Source organism: Apostichopus japonicus, chromosome 17 (assembly GCF_037975245.1).
Source record: "Apostichopus japonicus isolate 1M-3 chromosome 17, ASM3797524v1, whole genome shotgun sequence".
NCBI classification, from domain to species: Eukaryota; Metazoa; Echinodermata; class Holothuroidea; order Aspidochirotida; family Stichopodidae; genus Apostichopus; species Apostichopus japonicus.
Window position 1 is genome coordinate 5,015,023 of NC_092577.1, and position 23,323 is coordinate 5,038,345.

The window sequence follows — 23,323 nt, forward strand, 5'->3', positions numbered from 1 at the left end:
CTGTACAAACGATTTTCCAAATACAGCGAACATTTGCCTAGATCCTCATTCATGGTAATTTCATGACACCTTTTACAACGAAGATCCTTCTTTTACTCTCTAAAATTTTGCAGCTCTTCTGGCACATTTTCGGTGACCCCTGGCGTCTCCGGCCCTCAGTCTAACTCTGGTGCAATGGTCAATACACAGACCCCCCTGCAGTACCATTCAACATACAGCAATCAACAAGCCCCCATCCCATCGACCACAATGTCATCTAGCCAGTCCTACCAGGTACCCCCCAACCAGGGCTCTCCAGTCCACCCTAACATTTACCAAGCCGGTGGCCAGCCGCCACCTATGGTCAACTCGCAGCCGCCCCAACAGCAACTCATGATGTAATGACTAATGGACGAGACCGATATAAATATTTATATTATATTCAAAAACCCTGGGGAAAGTCTTAATTATTTTTATTTTCACAACCCCCACGACTGTTTTGGGCCTCTCTCGGCTTTTGCAGAGACAAACGGAGAGATTGATGTTCTGCTGAACTGTGTGGGACTCTAAACTGTCCGGTGGGAAGTTTGCATTGGTCAATGTTCTATTAAGCGAGACAACTTTCTAGCAGAGAGGGAACAACAGAGCGAACCACTCTTGTAAGAAATATTTCTCATGAACTGGTTGACAAAGACAATTGAGTTGCTTGTTAACTCATAAAGTAGGACCATTGTAGTCTAGTATAATGAACCATCAATTTCTGTTAAATATTATGATCAGCGAGCAATTTTTGAAGAAATATTTGGGCAGAGAATAAAATGCACGATTGTCCATACGATGCAAAGGTGTAGGGGTGGGCTTTTAGCTTTAACTTGATGGTTTTGTCGAGAAAGATTTATTTTATTCCAGAATTTTTATAATTTCTATCAGTAAATGTCTGACCTCGATAAGTGAGGATAATGTTTCTCTTAAATAATCAGAATTATGAATATTTCTTTTATAGCATTGCAATGTGACACAGCCAGCCTCAATAGAAATCATCAAATTCCATCATAAAAAATAGTGGTTGCAGTGTGAACAATTTATGTCTAATTCATTTTGGTAAATGTGTGTGTTAATATGCATTTGAAACTTCCGGTACACTATTGTTGGAGCACTTGCTGAAGAGCATTAGTTTAACATGCACTAAGGTTTGTAATCAAGAAGAAAACAGTGTTTTAATGAGGTATACTGTCTCTTTGAAGAAAGATTCAGTACGGTGTGCATTTGATGTCTGCTTCGAGGACCGCAAAAGTTACACACTGTAGCAAATAAAACAACGTAGAAAAGGCCTGTTCGCAGGTGGCGCGGCCGGTGGTAAGGGGGGGGGCACGGCAGGAAGGTTTGGGATACGACGGGTGCATGGATATCCCCAATGTCAATGGTACAAGGCTAGAAAATGGTATTTCGTAGTACGAGGCAGGGACGTAGCCAGGGGGGAGCAGGGGGAGCGACTGTTCCCCACTTTCAGTGTCGAAAAAATGTTTCAAAACTGTTTTTTTCTTAGCATGGTATTTTTTCAGTGCTCTTTTGATCTTGAATACTCGTCAGCTCCGTTAACTCGATTATAATCGTAGTAAAATTCACGCCTACTGATTCAACTACTTACTTAGTTTGGCAGATGCAATTAGCTAAATTTAGCCTATAGCCTATTACCATGGGTATTATGGTCTCTTCACATATCTGTCTTGCTTTGAGTAAATGTTTTTAATATTGACTTACAAACTCATCTTACCCAAGACAAGATGTATTTTCATTTCTTTTCGTTTCCCAGATGGAGAGGTATTATGTGCGTAAGGGCTCAAATTTAACACTGTACATAAATTTTGTTACATTTTAAAAAGAAAGATTTGTACAAGAGATCAGTAGTTGGACAGCTGGCCTTGGTAAATATTGCCTATGGAATCCATTTTTTTTTGGGGGGGGGGGGGAATTATCATAGCTAGAAGCAGTAGGATAAGTTTGTAACTAAGTACAGAAAAATGATTAAAAGCTCGACAATGGAAGAATTTTGCATCAAAGGGACAAGATGAAAAAGTCATTGCCGAGTGCATTGTTCGGTTGATTATGTCATAGTAAAGACTTGTGAACAGAACGATCATGGTTACACAGATTGTGGTACAAAGTTATGAATACCATTAATATTTATATTCCATAACTTTAAAACAACAAAGAGGGTGAAAGTGAAACTATACGACCATTCAGCATATCTAGCAATTTTTGTGCCCGTTTTTTTTGTCCTGTGGATGATATGAGGTAATGCATGTGTATAACATATATAGAACTTTATTGCATGCAAGTTCCTCTAGTTTATTCATTTAATAGCTGTTTCATTTTTGCACATAAAATGTCGAGATGTCATTTATAGACCATCCCAAATATTTCTATTAGTTAAAAATTAATTTTGTTTCAATTATTTGCTTTACGACATTGGTTGAAATCATAAAAACTTCATTTCATTTTACAACATAGAATGTAATGTCCAATTGAAAGCTGTTTTTGGGTGGTTGGAAATAACGTACAATTCTTGTAAACTTCATTTTTTTTTTTTTAAGTTGAATGCCTCTTTGGTAGAGATTATTTTGCTCCTGTGATGGTAAACGATAAAAAAGGAGGAAAAAGCCCCTAAAAAAATCCACGAAAGGTTACCTATGGTTGTGACGTTTGCACATTTTTAACAGCCACTGTCAGTAATGTCTTATCACTTGTGTGTCAGTGAAATATCTTAAAACTGGACTCTTCTGATGAATCTGCTAATTATGTTGATAATCTATACATATTGTGCTCCACCTGGGTCCAAGGGCCCTTAGGTGGTCCACCACTAAAAGATTGAGGGTCCATGAGGGACAGAGGAGGTCTGAGAGGAGAAATTGGGTTGGCAAAAAGATCAACAGGTCTGTCAGCATTTTGTTAACGTATGTACATGCTGTCAAGACAGACCAAGTTTTTGAGGGTGTGATCTTTGGAAAGGAAAAGGTAAATATTCCTATACTCAGTCCAAATCGTGGTAATAGTTAGGTTATTGGTGACGACTTCTTATGTCTCGGGTCCATGAAAATGTCTTTGTTGTATCTAGAGGTCCCTGGATGTCAAAAGGGTTGAAGAACAAGGCTCTTACAATTTAAGGAATAGGTTAGGAAACTGTGAAGCATGTTAAACAAATTTGGGGATATAGAGATGAATTATTATATGAGTACTATGCCAGGGAAGAACCAGGGGTCAGGGAAGAACTAGGGATGGGGTGAGGTGATGGGGGGGGGGGACAAGCCCGATCTAGCTCCTGCAGTTTAGCAATAAAGCAGACTAGTAAATTATGGAAAATATAGAAAAAACTGCAGAAATAATGTAGACAAGCAAATAAATAAAACAGAAGCTAAGAAAACAAAGAATTAGTGTCAGCCAGAGGGATGGGAAAAGCTGATTTTGCTGAGGGGGTGGGGGAGGGGGTGGGGAAGTACCTAGCCATATAAAAACCCTCTCTGTTCCTAAACTAGGACTCCTCCCTTTTGCCAGAGTGGAAGCCACCTAGGTTTTTTTTAAAGTCAAGCATGTCAAGGGAAGATTTCAAGCCAGGGGAAGGAGGTGTGATAAGTTTTAATGTCTCTTCCAGTAGTTGTCCATATGTCTGTTAATTTCCAGATTTAAAATTACGTTCACAAATTGTGTATTTATCATTAAAAGATGGGTTAGATACCTCACAAGATATAGTGCTTCATGTGTTTTTTTTTTCCCATCCTGGAAACTGTTTCTAGCGTTCTGTATGTATTATATGATACGGAAAACTTTAAATATATAAAAGGGTTTAAGGAAAATGTTTTAATTCCTTGTTACATCTCTTTTTTTCTCTTCTTTTATATCACAAAGTACAACATGTTGGGGAAAAAAAGTTGTTTTTCAATATCCCCCAAAAACCACCCTGATATGATGTCACAATAACCTCCATTGTAATCAAAGTTAGGACCTAGGCTTAATGCATCCTCATTACTTAACAAAATTTGCACTTTCTTGTCAAAATGGTTTGGGTCCAAACAGTAAGGCTATCCATGTTATTAGTTACTGCCAGTATATCAATGGACCCAGTGGCGGAGCATCCATACAGTCAGGGGGGGGCAGATGCCCCCCCTGACGGACTCAAATAGACTGCTGGCGCCCTTTTCAGCTTTTCACCACTTTTTAATTATTCGCGATTATTGACTTATTTATTGCGCTCTCATCTACCTATTGACATTTGTCATATTTTGTTGGTGTAATTTGGTGATGACACCTATTTATTCTTCGATTATCTGCAAATTAGCAAGGCCATGAAAGGGTCATTTCCGGTGATCTAGGGAGTATCTTTACTCAAAAATTTTCTGTACGCTACGCGCCAACCAGTGGTGGCGCTCCACTTAGATAGTGTCGAAAGTGCCCCTACTGACCATTCTCGCCCCCCTTGACCAATCCCCTAGCTCCGCCACTGACTGGAACCATTCCTGGCCTTCCTGCAGGAGCAGCCTGATAAGGTAGCTTGTCTCCCCTCCCCTCCCCATGTCACAGCTCGAACTTTCCCCAAGTCTTTGAGCAAGCTCACCACAGGGGCAGATCCAGGTAAGGGGCCCGGCTGCCCAGGTTCCTTCTATTTTGAATTTTTTGGGGGGTTACAGAAAATCAACTACAAACTTTTGACCATTAAACATGTAGGCCTACACAGTGGAAAGTTGTGTAACACTCTTGCGACTGCATTCCTTCCTTTCAACCGATGATTTCGTATAAGAGGCTATGAGTATGATGGCTCTTCATTCTGTGTCTGGTACAGTGGTAGTGTTTCTCTCTACTTCTTCCCCGGCCCCTTCTCACCCCACCCGGGCCCCCTCCCTCCATAAACATGATAACATTCATCGTAAACTTGGCCTAGGTGAACTTTTTCCTAAGTGTGTGTATCCAGCTTGGCGACTATAACGAATTTTGCGGAGGACAGGTCAACGGCGGTAAAGTTTGAAACATTGCAGTGAAACTGTCAGTTAGATTACTACTAGATTATTACTTGTCGAGTAGTCCAACCCAAGTGAAGTGAGGAAAAGGGCCTGTTTTCCGTAGACATCATAAAGGTCATATGAGTTCAGCAGTTATGAAAATAAAAAAACCTTTTGTAAATATGAAAACCGGAAAAGCGATGCAATAAACATGTTGGCTTTGGGGTTTATTTTTCTTTTCGTTTTTAAATACCCTTACACGGAAAAAAAAATATGTGAAATTGTTCGTAGGATATTATACCTTTCCATTTCTGGTATCTTGATAGTCGGAAGAAAAAGTAAATGAGGTACCATATTACCTAATCGTCAGTATTGGATACTGCATAATCACTTGCTGAATAAACCGCTTAGTGCATGGAGGTACCTCCATGGTCTTACTCGGTGTTGCGCAATAACTGCCTACGTAGTTTTTCACTGCATTGCGAAACATGTGCTGTGTTAATTTGGTGTACTGTCGATATTACACAACGTACTGAACATTGTGCTGAAGTTCACACAGTAACATCCACGCCACTGACAAGTGACAAGTCAAAATTCTTAGCCAGAGAACATAAACCGTCGTCTTCGTGAATATGGAATATATGGTAGAAAATGACTCACAAGAAGAAGGAAAAATGTAATTCGTCCTAGTACAGTAGTAGCAACTTGTTAGGCTAACGTTAACTTGCAGTAGCCTAGGACTAACCTAACCGTACTCTGCAGTTAACGTTAACTTAGGCCTCTAAGTCAAATTTATACTAGGCATACGTCCAGCCTGCTTATGACGGCATGCCTACACCAGGGCATTCACCCAATTACAGAAAAAGTTTGGCTACAGAAGTATTCTCATTTTGTTAATTGATATTCCTCACATGCAGTTTATTAGGCCTAGGTGAAAGGGGTCACACTAATTAGCGTCAACTCACGACAACTCACGACAACTCAAGACAACAGGTTTAAAATACCATCAAATACAATTGATGTTATCAGAGTATATCCGGAAACACGTTTATTTCAACGTTAGGAAAAAGTTGGCGATTTTTACGACAAAAACATTTTTTCCCGTGAAAGATCTGTATGCACGCTGGTTCCAGTCACTTTTAAACGTGTTTCCGGATATACTCTGATAACATAAATTGTATTTGATGGTATTTTAAAGTTGTTGTCTTGAGTTGTCTTGAGTTGTCGTGAAATCGGCCTGTTGACGCTAATTAGTGTGACCGGGTGAAAGAGTTGAATCTTTTAAAAATCTGCTTATTGGCTCCAATTATACTGCACGCAATAGCTAGGAAAGTTATTTTGATTATGTAATCCACCTGGCATGTCATAAATCGACCTCAGAATTTACAATTAGCCCGCATAGCTTCTTAACACCATTAAGCCTAGGCTCTTTTGTAAACACTGGAAATATGTTCATGTCAACAGTGTAGTTAATCATATAGCGTCCACACAAAGACCCTCATACAAGAAAAAATATGTGGCAGGCATTGCAGACTAGGCCCCCTAATTGTTAAAAAGAGGCCATTTTTACGACCAAAGCAAGTCGATTATGCAATCTCAAGAAACTTTTCCATGATAGCGTGCTATAGTTGGGATCTATATACAGCTGACCTTTAATTTTTTATTTGACATAGGCCTAGTCATGTTTGCATAGACTGATTGATAGAGAGCGGGAAGATATTTATATTGCTAAGTAAAATTTCATATTTTACAACAAAAGTTCATTGTGCAATATTTGAATAATTTCTGTTCAATGACATAGTTATGTACAATTCTTGATATTTCAGATTGTGTTGCGAGTGTGGGAGGCCTATCGCTCCTAACCCAGCAAATATGTGCGTGGCTTGTCTGAGAACGAGGGTCGATATTACTGAAGGGATACCAAAACAGGTTTCCATGTACTTCTGTAAAGGTTGTGAGAGGTGAGTGATTTACTTCTGACCATATTTTGTAGTATTCAGAAAGGAGACACAAACCCAACAAACATCATTCTCAGTGATAAAGATATATGTCATGAACAACCAACCTTCCCTCCTTACCCCACCCACCCCACCCTCTATAGCCAGCAGACACAAACCCCTACCATCATCATTGATCTAAGTGAAAAAGATAACTGTCAATAACTACCCCAAACAGCTGACAAAAACAATCTATTTTTGAGATATCACTGGTTTAATGTTGCCTAAATTAACACATAATTCCGAAGACTGGAACAATTCTGATACGTTACAACATTATCGGGGCCACATTGTGTTTGACATTCAAGTTCTTGTTTTTCTTTATTTTATCAAAGTATTTATTTTCTGTAATGGAGGTCTAGGCTTTGCAGATGCTTAATCAAAAGTATTGAAACTTTTAACATGACCTAACAATGATGGTTTCAGTGTGAACACCTTTAGAATGTCACAGATTTACAAAATTACAGCACTCAGAAATAATTTTTAGACTCAGATATATCCCCCTCCCCCTTCCTCCTTCACCAACGCCCTATCTCCTTTAAAGAGTAGCATATTTAATTTTACATCAGAAATGCAGTTTTTGGTATGTTTTGGTATTTGTCATTAAAAGTCAAGCTTCTGTGTACAAGGATTGCTTTGCAGTCTTTCACTCTGGAGTAATTTGGCCTTTTGCCAAAAATACCTTCCTTCTCTTAAACCTTTGTTATTTTCTGTCTTATACTAGTTTGTTCCCCTACTTTGTGAGGGATGTGACTCCAAGAGTTTTATTTATTTTTTTCAGATATTTTCAGCCCCCGACTAATTGGGTACGCTGTACACTGGAATCAAGAGAGCTGCTGGCAATCTGTCTTAAGAAGCTGAAAGGTTTGACTAAGGTAAGCTAATTACGACGATGCTTGCTACATATATATTTACATACGTAATGAGGTGAAAAATCCAGAACAGTGGAAAAACTTCCAGCCTCCACCGGGATTCGAACCTGGGCCACCCGCTTTATATGCGGACACCCTAAACTGTAAGGTGTCTAGGCTATGGATGCTTATATGTCCAGAGGTTTGAAACCAGTAAGAAAGGTTGTTATTCCACTGTAGGCGTTTGTCACCTGTATCGAACAATGCTAGTTCTGTTTTGGTGACATATTTTGTCTTACTCTAGAGATCAAACATGATGCTAACCAACTCAATACATAAATGCATATGTATATTTATATATATATCCTGTTTAATTGTTTATTACATTTACAGATTTTACAGAAATGCTCCTAAATGTTTTATGATCTGAAGGTGGGGTGGGGGGGGGTAGGGGTGATTGTAGTCTAATAGCTTGCATAAATTGTTTCTCACCACCCTCGATGTCTATTGCTCTGTTGAAACTTGATAACTCTGATCATTTTTGTTTCTCTCTTTCCTAGTTGTTCTAGATGGAAATTTCAAAAGACATACTATTACTTTGTGTAAATATTTAATTATTTCTGTATATTTCCATTCAGAATTAATTACAGGATAGGTATATAACAGACTAGAAAGTGGTGGATGAATAAGGAAGCATGGGTCCAATTTTATGACAAAATGTTTGCTTATCCTGTATGGCCTTTCTTGTTTGATTGGACAAAACCCCACGAAAATGAGGCCCATACATGATCAGCGGTTGTCTTTTAATAATTTGTATGAATTTTTCGTTTCAGGTCCATTTAGTAGATGCATCCTTCGTTTGGACAGAACCGCATTCCAAGAGGATAAAGGTTCAGTTAGTGATACAGAAAGAGGTGATGGGAGGTACCATCCTACAACAGACGTTCATCGTAGAGTACATCATCCAGGGTCAGATGTGCACGGATTGCCACCGTATCGAAGCCAAGGACTTCTGGAAAGCAGTGGTACAGCTGAGGCAGAAGGTATGGTTGAAAGTTACAGCTTACTTCTAGTTTCCATGAAATACAATAACAAAAATGAAAAAGAACACCCATCTCAATGCATACAACTCAGTTTGTTCAGAGTTGTGCAGACATATCTTGACATTAGCCTTGATCATGCATGTAGTTTGAAAATTTCTAATATAAATGTGTAGTACACTTATATACCGGAAGCATCATTAACTCTATGCATGTAAAGGAGAAAACGTCTTTCATTTTTTACTCTCATGCAAGATAGAGAAGGTGAAGTTTAAAGTTATATTTACAGTTGATTTCAATGTGTTTATGAATTAAAAAACACAAAACTGCAACCTTCTAAACAGGCTATAACGTTACCTACAGATTGCTAGACCTTCTAAACTGGCTAAAAAGTTTCAAAATGTAAAGTACTCATTGTTGTTGCTTTCTGCACATTTTGCAGGTATCCCTCATTTTTTGAGAGTCCTTGCTTTTCACAAGTTTTCATTGTGACTTAAACATGTGCACAAGGCAATTTTCCCAGACTTTTTCAAAATTGAGCAGTATTTTATTTTGTTTCACTTGCCAATCCCTTTTAAACAGCCTTGACTTTGCTAAAATGACAACCAGTGTCATGGCAAATCTGACTATCTATTCGTTAGTTACAAGGGCATCGACCTTTCAACAAAATGGTGCTAGTTATATCTATCCTTTAAGTTGCTTTGACCCCACCCCCCATCAACCCAATCTTGCACTTCCCATTACACCCCCTCCCCATCATTCACACCCCTTTCTCTTATACCATTACTACCATTGTTGCTCTTATTTCTCCTCCAACCATGTAATCTTCCTAACTTGGTTTGTCTTCAGGTTTCGCATAAGAAGACCTTTTTCTTCTTGGAACAGTTGATTCTGAAGCACAGCATACATCGTAACACTCTTAACATCAAACAACACGACAACGGCCTCGACTTCTTCTTCTCTCAAATCGACCATGCACGAAAAATGACAGACTTTTTCATGAACATGGTACCTTGCAAGTAAGATCATTATTTATATTATTTTTTTTATGAAGTTCATATTTTTCTTCTTTTATGATTGGTCTGGTATTATTCCATAAAGTAGAAATGAGTTTTTTAGAGATACTTGAGAAATGTTCCACTTAGATTGGTCAAAAGTAAAATTAGCTCTGGATTATCTGTAATAGAGTTTTTGTGAATGTCAACCAAATGGAAGGTTTAATGTGAAAATTGATCTTCATGAACGGCAGTCGGCAAACGGCCAAGCTATTACACGGGTCTACTGACTTTACCATGAACAGACTTTTATTTATTTATTTTTGTTTGGGGTGGGGGAGAGTAGGGGAGGAAGAGGAGGGGTGGTTCAGGCTTGACATTGAACGTGCTTGGTGAACCAGGCCTGTCTGTGTGGTACAGGCATGAGCTTTTCCCGCAAATTCGCAAAATATCTGTGATTTCTTTTCTACCTCGGGGACAAAAACTATTATCCTAACACACTGTAGCATACGCAAACTGGAGCCTATTTCGCAATTTTTGCAAAATTCCGGGATTTTTTTTTATACCCCAGGCTCATCCCTGGTGGTAATGCCCATGGTATTATCCACCTTGTGGTGAAATGACCAACCTGTCTTTTTTCCCTGTCTGTTTCAATTTGATCTATATTGGTAAACTAATTTTTTGGGTTAAATTCATGCAATTTTAAATATTCCTGTAATGAATATTCATATTTCAGGTACAAGACTGCCAAGGAGCTGGTCTCACATGATATCCATAGCAACAACTATAACTACAAGAATACCTTTTCTGTTGAGATTGCTCCTATAAACAAGGTAAGCTTTTGCCTCGTTTTACACATGTAACGATTGTTCAGAGCGAAATTTGGAAAGACCATATGGAATATTACCTCCCTTGGAGATTTGTGGCTGTAACTGGTCACATTATGAACCAGTGCTGTGGTAGACTGGAGGTGGTTTCATTATAACCAATGCAGGGATGTGCCCACGCTGGGCGGCACTGGGCGGCCCCGCCCAGCACTAAAAATTACCGCCCAGCACTGTCTTAAATATCGTGAATCCCGCCAAGCATTATTTTCATCTAAAATCCTGACTTTCCTAACAATATATTTCACACAAAAAATTTAAAAATGTGAATTGTTAGCAAAACTAGTGTTTGTGCTTTTAAAGCTACACAAGTGCCAGCATTTGGCATCTGAGCACCTTCAAAAATCGAAAAATTTCTCAAAGGGGAGGGGGACACCTCCTCCCCTTAGACCCTCCCCCAGGACGGCGATCAGTATACCCGGCACTCAGGAAATCCTGGGCACATCCCTGCCAATGAATCCTAGCATTTGGAAGGGTTTGGGTACGATTCCTGTCAGGCTAGAGTTAAGTGGGTTTTTCATCCAGGGGAATTCTGAATTTTCTAATCTGCAATTGTCTTCCAAATTTGAAATAACAATACGAAACGAGCCAAAAACTTTAAATTGGATAGTCACATAGCCACCCAATGTGAATTGTAAGTGATAAGCTATAGGGGTCCTATGTGCACACTTGGCTGTATAGGAAAGTTTGGGTCATAAAATAACTGCCTTCCAGATGGATGTAGTAATGTTTGATAGAGGTTGGAAGACAGGTTTTGCAATCATCGCAGTAAATATCAGAAGGCATAATAGCAAACAGATGGGCATTTCAGCAATTTATCATCTGTGCCATCTCTTACTTTAGCATATGTAACAGGGGAGCCTAAGCTGTACATAATAACATACATTGCTAGGCTAGGCTACATAATAACATGTATAAATAACATTGGGCCTAGGTTAGGTTTAAGTTAACTTTCTAGTATCGATTGCTCTGGCTCCAGTACATGAAGACGTGTTGGTGAATATTATACTAAAACTTATCTGGGCCGTCAGTTACATGTAGCCTAGCTCAGATGAAGAAGGAATTGCTACTCAAATCAGAAGGTCTCATTAATGATTGTCTATTATTTAGACAAATTAATCAACAGTGATTGAACTTGACCATTTTTACCAATAAATCCAGTCTGCAATCTCCATCTGGAGACATTTTGTACTCCTACATTACTTCTGCCTCACAAAGTTGCAGGTGTGATATTTTTCCTCCTTCAGCAGAAGTTTTCATTTATTTTTAATTCAAATTTTTAGGATACAGTTGTCTGTCTACCAAAGAAGCTGGCAGGACAACTGGGTAACATGAGTCAGATCTGCGTCTGTATCCGGGTCAACAGCGTGATGCAGTTTATCGACCCAAACACACTCCAGTGTAAGTAACGGGGGAGACTAAAGCTGTCTGCATTGTAGGGAAAGCATTCTTTGAGGAAATGCTAAAAATAGACATGCTCCCCATCAGCTATTAATGTGAGAATTTCTCAAAGAGTGTTTCCCCCCCCCCCCCTTGTTGTAAGGGATGAAAGACTAGATGTCAGTGTTCATAGTAGCACTGTATGTACAAGCATTACAATTTTATGTAGAGCTATCAGTGATTGTAATATATAAGCCGTCTGATATTAATATGAGATGTGAGAACATGGGTGTGTAAGTCTGTGTGAGTGTGTAAGAGCTCACCTATACAGCAGCACATTAAACATTCCCATCCCATCCCATATTAGTGGTTGTAATATATAAACTGTCTGATATTAAAATGAGATGTGAGTACATGGGTGTGTAAGTCTGTGTGAGTGTGTAAGAGCTCACCTATACCGCAGCACATTAAACATTCCCATCCCATCCCATATTAGTGATTGTAAAATATAAGCCGTCTGATATTAAAATGAGATGTGAGTGCATGCGTGTGTAAGTCTGTGTGAGTGTGTAAGCGCTCACCTATACAGCAGCACATTAAAAATTCCCATACCATCCCATATCAGTGATTGTAATATATAAGCCGTCTGATATTAAAATGAGATGTGAGTGCATGCGTGTGTAAGTCTGTGTGAGTGTGTAAGCGCTCACCTATACAGCAGCACATTAAAAATTCCCATACCATCCCATATCAGTGATTGTAATATATAAGCCGTCTGATATTAAAATGAGATGTGAGTGCATGTGCGTGTAAGTCTGTGTGAGTGTGTAAGCGCTCACCTATACAGCAGCACATTAAAAATTCCCATACCATCCCATATTAGTGATTTTAATATATAAGCTGTCTGATATTAAAATAAGATGTGGAGTCATGAGTATGTGTGTGTGTAAAGCTCACCTTTGCCGCAGCACATTAAAAACCCGATCCCATCCCATCTCGTCCCATCAAGGTCTTGTCACTTTCTTTACAGTATGCGACATCAGCGCTCAGGCTTACTGGAGGACACCATTCGTTGAGGTTGCCGATCAAAAGCACCTAACGGAATACACCGTGTTGCAGGTGGAGAGGATTGAGGATAACGGTAGAAAGTTGGGTGCTGGACATGGAACAATCTCAAAAAAGGTATATTTCTAGGAAAACCCCCCCTCTCCCCTCCCCCCCAGAAATCTGAGGTGTCTGCTTTGGCCAAGAACCTTTTTATTCGTTCCTTCATGCTCTCTCCTCTTCTGTTTGACTAAGATTTATCAAGATATAGGATATACTTTGTGATTAATGGTGCAAACGAGTCATGTATGACTATCTGGAATTAACTGAATAGTGTGTAGGATGCATCAGGCATGAGCTTTTTCCGCGAATTCGCGGAATATCAGTGATTTCTTTTCTACCTTGGGGACAAAAACTATTATCCTAACACACTGTAGCATATGCAAACTGGAGCCTATACCGCAATTTTTGCAAAGTTCTGTGATTTTTATTTTACACCAGGCTCATCCCTGGTGCATGTAATGTCAGGTGACCTGTCCAACTCTTAAAAAGAAGGAATTCAGTTCAGAGTCTGATCTCCCTATATCTCATGGCTGGAATATATTAGTTGACCTACACTAAGGAATCTCACAGATTTGAATTGAAATGTACCGTTGTTTAATCCCTTTGGTACTTTGTTTACTGAAGGTTGCTCGGGTTGGCAGTCCTGCCAAGTCCCATTGTCTATCAAAAAAGTCATAAAATATAATAAAACTACTAAAATGAAATGTATGTCATACATTACAAAAGGGCTGTCACAAATGCGATCGCTTTGAAAGTTTTTTGTACTTGACTTTAATTTTTTTGAGCAAAGTAGGAATTATGAGCAAAGAAGTTGTTGGATATTTTCGCCTTGCCGTTTATAATAAAAGGTTGAATTCTCCCCTTATTTGCCTTCGATTTTACAATAAGGTAACTGAATCTTGTCTATAGTTTCTCAGCATCTCCTGGCCGATGATTTTTCATCTTGCCTTTACCATCTTTACTTTTGACTTTACAATAAGGTAACTGAATCTTGTCTTTATTTTCTCAGCATCTCCTGGCTGATGTCTGGGTGATGAGGACTCAGGACATGGGTGTAGTAGACCAGCAGTACCACTGCAGGTCACATTTAGGTCACCTCCTGAAGGCCGGAGATACCGTCCTGGGCTTTGATGTCACCACCAGTAACATCAACAACAAGCACATGGAAACAGTGAGTCAGAGATTCCCCATGTATATGCGTTATGATCCCTCACATTACCGTAACAGTTGACCTGTTTTCACAAGAATGTTGTACAGAGCTATCTGCACTTTTAGCAAATTTTTAGTTTTTGATTCCTTGCCCGAAGGCTCAAGGAATCTATGCTATGGTGATTGCGTATATGTGTGTGTGTGTGTATGTGACGACCTTGGCTCGTAAACACGATAACTCAACAATGGCAAGTTGGATTGAATTCATACTTGGTACATAGATGCGCCATAGTGAGTAGAAGAGCCCTTATGATTTTGGTGCTATCTCAAGAATATAAATGAGGTCACAGGGTCAAATGTAAACCTTTTCAGAATTGAATCATACTTTGTGTGAAGGTGTTGGTAGATAGTGGGTACATGATAATGTATGTTCAATGTGATATGATGCACATTATTAGGGGGGAAGAGCCTGACTTGATTTTTGCTAAAACTTGCTTGTAAACATGATAAGTTAACATATCAATTGGCAAGGAATCACAATAAGCTTACTGGCTTTCTGGTTTATTTCTAAGATATCTGCCGGCAATTTGGTATAAATGGAAGGTCTTGTAGATGACATATCAGTTATCAGTACACGATGTGGCTAAAGAAAATGACTTGTGTTGAGTCAATCAGTAAGCAAATCACATCCAGGCCTGCCCAGTGACCGAGAGTTGCAAGTGGTCGGAGCGATTTCTTAAAAGGAAACATAGGTTGAGCCTCGCAGAAGAAGTTAACGGGATGTACGGGTAATAGCTCGGGTTTAAAATTATTTCACAGGTTCGACCAGACGCTCTGCCTGACGTGGTCTTGGTGAAGAAGGTTTTCGGCGATCGCAAGAAACGTCAGCAGAAGAGGAAATGGAAGCTGAAGACGCTGACCAAGGAGGAAGAGATTATGGATGTGGAGGGAGCACAGAGGTAAGAGGACAACAGTCAGACTTACAAGTCATAATATTGTTGGAAAACTTGAGCCTGGTCTACTTGGTAGATTCCAAGCATTGACTGACAAAGTTGAGCAAGATCAGAGGAAAGTTCCTTTGCATTTTGGGGAAGGTCTACTTTGATGACAGAGACAAGGTCGAACAAGATCAGAAAAGAAAACTTTCCTTTGTTTTGGGGGGGGGGGGGTGAGAGTTGTGATTGTAAACAGTTCTGATTAATTAATTTGTTATAGCTTTTATTAAAGATTATGAAAATGGGCACTCAGTTCTTGTCTTTTTCTTTTCATGTTGTATCATGAATATAAAATATGGAAACATCAAATAAGAGGGGAAATTACAAGTAAACACAATTTTTGTTTTTGTGTTTCTAGAGATTACATGGGCTTCCTGGAGGACCTGGAAGAAGATCCAGAATATCGGAAGAACGTCAACATCTACGTCGGTAAGTGATTGGATTGAACCGGTTATATGTTAGATAGACATAGACAGATAGATGTAACTGGTAAATGGTTACTGGAACATCTACGTATGTTAGTGATCGGATTGAACCGGTTATATGTTAGATAGACCTCATAGACAGATAGTTGTAACTGGTAAATGGTTACTGGAACATCTACGTATGTTAGTGATCGGATTGAACCGGTTATATGTTAGATAGACCTCTTGACAGATAGATGTAACTGGTAAATGGTTACTGGAACATCTACGTATGTTAGTGATCGGGTTGAACCGGTTATATGTTAGATAGACCTCTTGACAGATAGATGTAACTGGTAAATGGTTACTGGAACATCTACGTATGTTAGTGATCGGGTTGAACCGGTTATATGTTAGATAGACCTCTTGACAGATAGATGTAACTGGTAAATGGTTACTGGAACATCTACGTATGTAAGTGATCGGATTGAACCAGTTATATGTTAGATAGACATTATACACAGATAGATGTAACCAGTAAGCGGTTACTAGACATAGATACAGCCAATAATTGGTCGATAGATATGTAAATATAGATGTAACCGTTAAGTGGTTAACAGACATATAGATTCATCCAATAATAGGTAGGTGGAGAATTGATATAACCAGTATGTGGAAGGTAGAGATAGATGTAATCAATCAATCTAACTGATTTAATCTAACTGATGACATCTATCATAAATGGGACTGAAGATACAGGTCCTGGCCAGCCAAAGGAAACTTGCCTCAGTTTCAGAATATTAGGAACAATTGATGATTATTTTTTTTCTCCCTTCTCAAATTTTCTTGTAACTTATACTACTTTAACACTTGCTGATTTAGACTGCTAGCATTTGTACGACTTGAACTCACAATTTTATTTTAATACATTATTCTGAAAGAACAATCTCTCTGCTATCAATTTCAAGGTTGAATTTATTTTAATAACATCTCTTTCCCCTTCCCCCCTACCCCTTCCCCTCACCGTTTTCTTGACCTGACAGATCGGAGTAAGATGGTATCGGTGGAAGTCAGCGAGAGCGGAGACGAAGACGCTCCGCAGATCAGTCTGCAGGAGATGATGGACGACTTGAACATATCGGACGGGGAAGAACTAGGGGGCGCTGCTGCTCCCGCTCCCGAAGGGATGGAGACCGTCGGAAATACAGACCCGATTTGAGATATACCGATGTTTGTTAAGTCTTTGTGAGCATGTGCATATGGATGAGTCAAGTCGTTTCTACGGTAATGATAAAAGTCTGATAGTTTTGTTTGTTAGTATTTGAAGTTTTCATATGGAATTTCCTGGAGGAATGGCGTAAACTCTAGGCTACCCTCGGAGATAAGGACCCGATTTGAGATATGCTGACGTCTGTAAAGTCTTTGTGAGCATGTGCATATGGATGAGTCATGTCGTTTCCATGGTAACGATAAAAATCTGATATGCTTTTGTTTGTTAGTATTTGAAGTTTACGTATGGAATTTCCTGGAGGGATGGCTTAAACTCCCAGCAACCCTCAGAGATACAGACCCGATTGAGATATACCCAGTCTGTAAAGTCTTTGTGAGCATGTGCATATGGATGAGTCATGTCGTTTCCATGGTAATGATAAAAGTCTGATATGGTTTTGTTTGCTAGTATTTGAAGTTTCATATTGAATTTCCTCATGGTAATGCTTCAATAGTGGTATCAGGAGCTGGGATGAGTGTGACAATAACATATCTAGCTGCCTGGTGTAATTCCCTGGATTGTTTCTGTAGAACCGTGGCATTCTTCCACTTAACTGTCTATCGGTCATCCAGTTGTTTCTTAACAACTGTTTCTTCTCCCGGGACAGTCATCTCTAAGTCTGCTTGCTTGGGTCCATCAAAGAAGAGTGGAGTCAAGTCTTTTAGGGAGGGAAGGGGTGAAGAGAGGGAGTGGGGAGAGGGAGTGGGGCAGGGGTGGGGAGGGGAGACTATGAAAGGCATCAAACACCATTTTGTGGCTTTGGTCAACTGCAGAGGGCACAATGAAAGTTGGTGCATTTCAGGTCCTCTGATAGCAGACATTTATTGGGGGGGGGGGCGGGCGCACAGGGGGTGGAGGATTATTGTCATTTTAAATTGAATACAGCAGAACTACCTGGAAGGAATCCATGAGAATATGTTGGTTTAAATAATTTTGCCTCAAAACAATGTTATCAATAAAAACATTTTTTGACAAGTAGTCAAAATTAAATGCTATTCTGTAATTTTAGCTTATGTCAGTTAAATTAATTGTAATCATGGATTTATCAAATGTTATTGGATTAATAACAATAATATCAAGATAAAGCCAAACAATATTGATAAAAAAAATAAGATGACATCAACTTCTTGAATAATTTGCCTCTGTTTGTCTTTTCTTGTTCTGTTTTTCTTTTTTATTAATATCTCTGGGTAAGACGAGCAGACTCTGTTTTTGATTTAATATTTTTTTCGATAGTTATTACTGATAACTACAACAAAATTTATGGGGCCTGTGATAGGAGAAAGTTGACAAATGTGGAACAACCTGGGTTAGACCTGACTAGAGAAAATCTAGGCAGGGACTTGAGAGTTTGTCCTTAGTCACATGATGAGTGACTATGGACATAAGTAGTACTGCAGGTCTCATTAACAGTGTTTTGAAGACCTCCCTGGCCTTGGGAAGAAAACAGCTGGCTGCAGTTTGCCCTTCTGTGCCATAGATAATTTCTTCTCGTTGATATGCGTCAGTTAACGTCAGCTGTTTCAGTAAACAACCAGTTAAACAATAACTTATACTTTCATCTCATTTCATTTATTTATTTGTTTTCTCACAACATTTAGGTGATAATAATTGATGTATTAACTTTTATCTTCTTACAAAAGATGTTTAATACATTGTTTAATTCTGCTTTCTTTCTCGTGTTGTTGTCATATCATTACATCTGGTAGAAGATAGCAGTCACTAACAGCACACCCAAATAAACATACTGTTCTTAAGAACAGAGGGCAGCAATCCTAAATAAGAACTACTTGTAATAATCAAAGGTAGTATATGTCATAATACAACAATAATAAGCACATATAAAGTAACAAAAATACAAAGAGTTGTGAAAGGAAGTGCTCTAAAAAACCTTTATGGCTTACCGAGTAGAGCACTCCCTATACTTAACAATGAAAATATACAACAATATATATCTCTAAACTAGAAACAAACAAATAATAACAATAAAAGAAAAACCATGTCCCTGACCCCACTCAAACCTCCCGACCCCTGCCACGACTTTACCACGTTTCCCCACCCATAACTCCCAGCTAAAAGCCCGCCCTAAAACCTCCCATTCCTACCCTCACCCAACATATGTTGAAATTTTTGCCTGAAAAAAGGTACATGACATAATACAAATATCAATAGTTGTTTAGAAGGGTCTTAGTTGTTTTTTAAAGAGTAGAAGTGAGCTTGTAGATTTCAAATCACCTGATAGGGAGTTCCAAACAGTTATTGAATGGTTTCATACATTTAATAGGGCAATGTTTTCTTTGCAGGGATAACAATGTATGTTTGTGTTTTGTCTGGTTCTGTATATAGTTGTGCGCCTGATAATTATGTTCAAAGAAATTGTTGAATGAAAATGGTACATGCCCTTGTGTTACTTCAACAGTAAAAATAGCAAAATTCAAGTGGATTAGATCTGATAACTTAAGAAGATTTAGTGAAGAAAAAAAAAATTTTTGCTATACATTCCAAATACAACAAAATTTGTTTTATCAATATTTAAAGATAATTTATTGGCTTTGAACCATTAATTGAAATGGTTAATAATTCGTTATTAATTTTGTCCTGTACAAGTTTTGAACCTTTTGATTGGTTAAAACCTCTGTTACTCCCGGAAGTATAACGACGATGATGAAGTCGATGATCATGAAGATGATGATGGAGTCGTCTGTATTTAAAGTACCTTTGGTGTAAAACTCTTGACGGGATCAAACGTGGTTTGAAGGTCATCTCAGTTATGTCCGCTGTTTAATTTTAGGATGCTATGAATTGCTACAGTTTTCAGGAAGTATTTTATTGGAGGCTAAAAATCCATAAAGTATTTCTAGATATGTGAGCAGGTCCCAAATTAAATACTCAAACTGTCAAAGTGATGAATGGATGCTCTGGGAGTGACAGTTAAAGGGTGTGAAGACTCGCTCAAAAAGAAACGTCTAATGCCGGTAATCTGACCTAGTTTCGAATGAGGTGTAACAGAAGTGTTAGACACCACCATCGATCCCAGAAAATACACACACAGCTTGCTACCGTCATTAATTAGACACTAGTGTACAGTCAATACAATACAATACCCACAGCACAGTGTACATAGCAGCGATGGACATCTCAGGTCTAGATAAAAGGTTACAAGGTATCACGTTTCATTGCTGTCTGCATTTTGTAGCGACAAGAATAAAAACTTCACTTGCAAGAAACGGAAAGTTAATTTTTTTTTTTCAGAGGGCGGCACGCGGTTTGGGGCGAGTCTTCAATGCCTTTAAAGGAAAAGTACAAGTTTGATTATCAGTGGCTCTGTCTAGTATATTCTGTTAAGTGAACCATTGAGCAAATTTTAGAATATTAATTGGTGAAAACTTTAAAGTTTATCTCTAGATGTAAGGTTTTGTTAAAATGGTGGGAAAAAAAGTTTTTTCTTCTTGCGGCACAAAATCTAAATGATCATTGTATCGAAAATGGAAAAGAAATGCCATATTAGTCCACGCTTTCAGCTTCCCGGTACGTTGGTAACTCCCGCCGGCCCTTAATCCTTTTAAGTTATTTTTACCAGTTTCCTTTGCTCTCCGGGAAATTCTTTTCCACAAGTTTTCTTCTTAAAAATTCTTAGTCTCTCAATCATCCAATTATCTTTTCACTGTATGTTCTACTCTTTGTGTTTTTTTATACCATTCTGAAAGTACTAATTAATGTCATAGTTGATGTTCTCGCTATTTTGTTTAAACTTAACTCTTCGTAATTTCAAATGATCTGAAATTCAATTGTTCAATTCCATATGTTTGTATAAGATTAATACAATATAACATTACTGTATGAAGGTTAGCATTATGAAGGACACTAGAAATACAGCAAGACTTATCTCAGCTAGTGACCAATGATTGGTACGATTGAGTGATCGATACGCTATGTTTGTAATTGGCATTAGCGCCCTCTATTTCCTCGGAACACCCCCTTTTCGGAAAGTAGTTGTAAAAGTGCAACCTTCTTACATCAAGGTGAAAATGACAAGGGTTCGTGTGGTTCTGAGTACAACCTTATCACGCGTCAATAGTTTCCAAGGCCAAAGGATTTGGGAGTTTATCCTTTGTTTCGTCCCGTTTTTCAATCAAAATTCGTTAACTGCGCCAAGAATCACCGCTCGTAGTCGATCATACACGCGACCTGACAAAGCTATACGTCAAACAAAGAAATATTCAACATTAATTTTGAGGGGGAAAAACGCACATGGACAGCTAAATGAGTCCAAATAGGCTAAAATCAGAGTGAAATATAGCAATTTTCCTGCTAACTTTAAATAATATTATGCGACGAAATTCAACATAATCACACGTGGCTGACAGTCAACTATATGAATTCCCTGTACAAGTCTGTTCTTGCATGTTTTCATGAAGAAGCAGCATCCTATTTTTGCTGTAATTTCATTATTCCTTGTGATTTTGTGGCACAAAAGTATCCCATTACTTCCTCAGGGATCCAGAGGTGACGAAAGAGGGCTGAATCTCAGGGGGATGGGAGATGGGAGGGTGGAAGGGGAGGGGAGGGGTGTTGGCGAACTTCGAGGGCAGTATAAAGTTTGTCATTAACTTGACGGGGATATCCACAAAGATTGGTCTACCTCACCCCCCCCCCCCCGCCACACACACCCAAAGAATAACAGAGGAAGATTCCTATGTATTCACGTATCACATATGTTTGGGATTCACAGGAGGGCTTTTTGGAGTCCACAAAAAATGGGTGAGATCCGTTTCATTAAGAAATGGTAGGTAGGTACTCTTCTATTATCAAATTTGGGGGATGCTCCTTATTTATGAAACCTTCAGGTTTTCACAAACGTGTGTGTGGTGGCCGGGAACGGGGGGGGGGGTCACACCACGGTCCCAGTATCCCGTTCATCGCCACTGAAGAGGATTTCCTTCCCCCTGTCGTCCCGGTATGCCACCACAGGTAGTGGTAGAGTGTTTTACCAATCACAGCAAATGTTGTGCAGGCTAATTCTTTCCAATATCGTCAAAAACTTAAGTCCCTAAACCGAAGACGTCTTCGGATTAAAGGCATTGAAGACTCGTCCGAAACAGCATGCCGCCATCTTTAAAAAGTTAACTTTCCGTTTTCTTGCAAGTGAAGCTTTCCTCTTGTCGCTACAAAATGCAGAGAGTGATATGGAACGTGATACCTTTTCATCTTTAGCTGGACCTGAGATTTCCATCGCTGTATCGTTTGTACACTGTGCTGTGGGTAATGACCGCAGCTGTATATACTGACTGTACACTAGTGTCAAAAATCACCGACGGTAGCAAGCTGTGTGTGTATTTTCTGGGATTGATGGTGGTGGTGTCTAACACTTATATTACACCTCATTCGAAACTAGGTCAGATTACCGGCATTAGACGTTTTTTTTTGCGCGAGTCTTCACACCCTAATTAAGCCTATGTACAAGTTTCACTCACAATGTAAGCGAAAGCAAAGGATCTTCAACCTCCCGTGAATGCATTCCTAAGCTATTATAGTGAGGCACGTGTAGCTTAGGAATAGTTTTACCCAAGTTGTCGTAACCAGGAATGTTATTTAGGATGTGAGTACGTGGGGCCCGGGGAGGGGCTGACGACTTGGTCGACTGGGATATTCATATAATGCATTTTGACGAACCCCATGAGCAAAATCGTGCTACTTATATGTAGGCTTTGAGATTGGACCTATGGGACCTGAGCTGACCTTGACCTCAGATATACGTATCTGTCGGACTATTTTAGCACCGTTCTTTATTTCGTTCTAGTTTACGGTTTTTCTCTGCTTCCAAAATGTTGTGGTGTGAACAGACAAACGCATGATGCAAGTGCTAACTGCCTCTGAATTTGGCTATTTTCACCTAGGCTGTTTTGAATGGCTGTTTCTGGCAACCAGTGATAGTTTTATTGCCAGTTGATGACCTACACACTGTAGACAAGTCCCAGGCTAGACGTCATCAAAAGATCTTACACGAAGAGGGATTTTACCATTCGTGTCCACGAAACTACTGGAAAATGAAACGGAATAAGCGTTGATTTTATGAAGTAAACGAAGAATCGGATGGTTGTATTTACAAAAATTCCACCATGTCCGCGAAAATCAAAGTACAGGTGGCTGTTCGCGTGAGGCCTTTCAATAAAAGAGGTAAATGTGATAGTAATATACTATATACTGCTAGGCCAGTATTATGTAGACTATCGTAACTATGCCAAGTTAGGCCTAACCGTAGTCGCGCCTGCGATGGTGTC

General features: G+C 39.1%; 4 protein-coding genes across 10 annotated transcripts in view; 3 read left to right on the forward strand and 1 right to left on the reverse strand.

Annotated features, from left to right (window-relative positions):
• LOC139954645 (signal transducing adapter molecule 2-like) overlaps positions 1 to 3,834 on the forward strand; it is an 18,203-nt gene extending 14,369 nt beyond the window's left edge. The window contains exon 13 of the mRNA XM_071954534.1: positions 114 to 3,834. Coding sequence (XP_071810635.1) covers positions 114 to 381 — 268 coding nt within the window. The 3' untranslated portion in view covers positions 382 to 3,834. The remainder of the gene's footprint in view (positions 1 to 113) is intronic.
• The window catches only part of LOC139954648 (uncharacterized), a 13,783-nt gene extending 8,323 nt beyond the window's left edge, over positions 1 to 5,460 (reverse strand). The window contains exon 1 of one of the 2 annotated variants that reach the window (XR_011788150.1): positions 5,272 to 5,412. Coding sequence is in view for 1 of the 2 variants with exons in the window: in XM_071954540.1 (XP_071810641.1) it covers positions 5,330 to 5,460 (131 nt within the window). In the remaining variant the exon portion in view is untranslated. Of the gene's footprint in view, positions 1 to 5,271 lie in introns of both variants that reach the window. The other variant, XM_071954540.1, reaches the window with a different exon arrangement.
• LOC139954646 (60S ribosomal export protein NMD3-like) lies at positions 5,461 to 17,713 on the forward strand. The gene is made up of 12 exons (XM_071954536.1): positions 5,461 to 5,646; positions 6,797 to 6,931; positions 7,749 to 7,842; positions 8,652 to 8,861; positions 9,708 to 9,877; positions 10,590 to 10,686; positions 12,021 to 12,138; positions 13,148 to 13,299; positions 14,234 to 14,395; positions 15,193 to 15,332; positions 15,727 to 15,797; positions 16,816 to 17,713. Exons 1-12 carry the CDS (start codon positions 5,603 to 5,605, stop codon positions 16,989 to 16,991), a joined length of 1,569 nt encoding a protein of 522 aa, XP_071810637.1. The 5' UTR covers positions 5,461 to 5,602; the 3' UTR covers positions 16,992 to 17,713.
• A 5,270-nt stretch (positions 17,714 to 22,983) lies between these two features.
• Positions 22,984 to 23,323, forward strand: part of LOC139954655 (kinesin-like protein KIF13A) — a 79,214-nt gene continuing 78,874 nt past the window's right edge. For all 6 annotated transcript variants that reach the window (XM_071954552.1, XM_071954551.1, XM_071954556.1 and 3 more), the window contains exon 1: positions 22,984 to 23,219. In XM_071954552.1, coding sequence (XP_071810653.1) covers positions 23,162 to 23,219 — 58 coding nt within the window. In that variant the 5' untranslated portion in view covers positions 22,984 to 23,161. The remainder of the gene's footprint in view (positions 23,220 to 23,323) is intronic.

What these genes read in the sequence shown, in the direction of transcription:
- LOC139954646 (XM_071954536.1), top strand. Translation starts at nt 5,603, where the DNA reads ATGGAATATATGGTAGAAAATGACTCACAAGAAGAAGGAAAAAT. An exon ending in TTCTGTAAAGGTTGTGAGAG is followed by an intron (nt 6,932 to 7,748) that starts GTGAGTGATTTA and finishes TATTTTTTTCAG; the next exon opens with ATATTTTCAGCCCCCGACTA. An exon ending in AGCTGAAAGGTTTGACTAAG is followed by an intron (nt 7,843 to 8,651) that starts GTAAGCTAATTA and finishes TTTTCGTTTCAG; the next exon opens with GTCCATTTAGTAGATGCATC.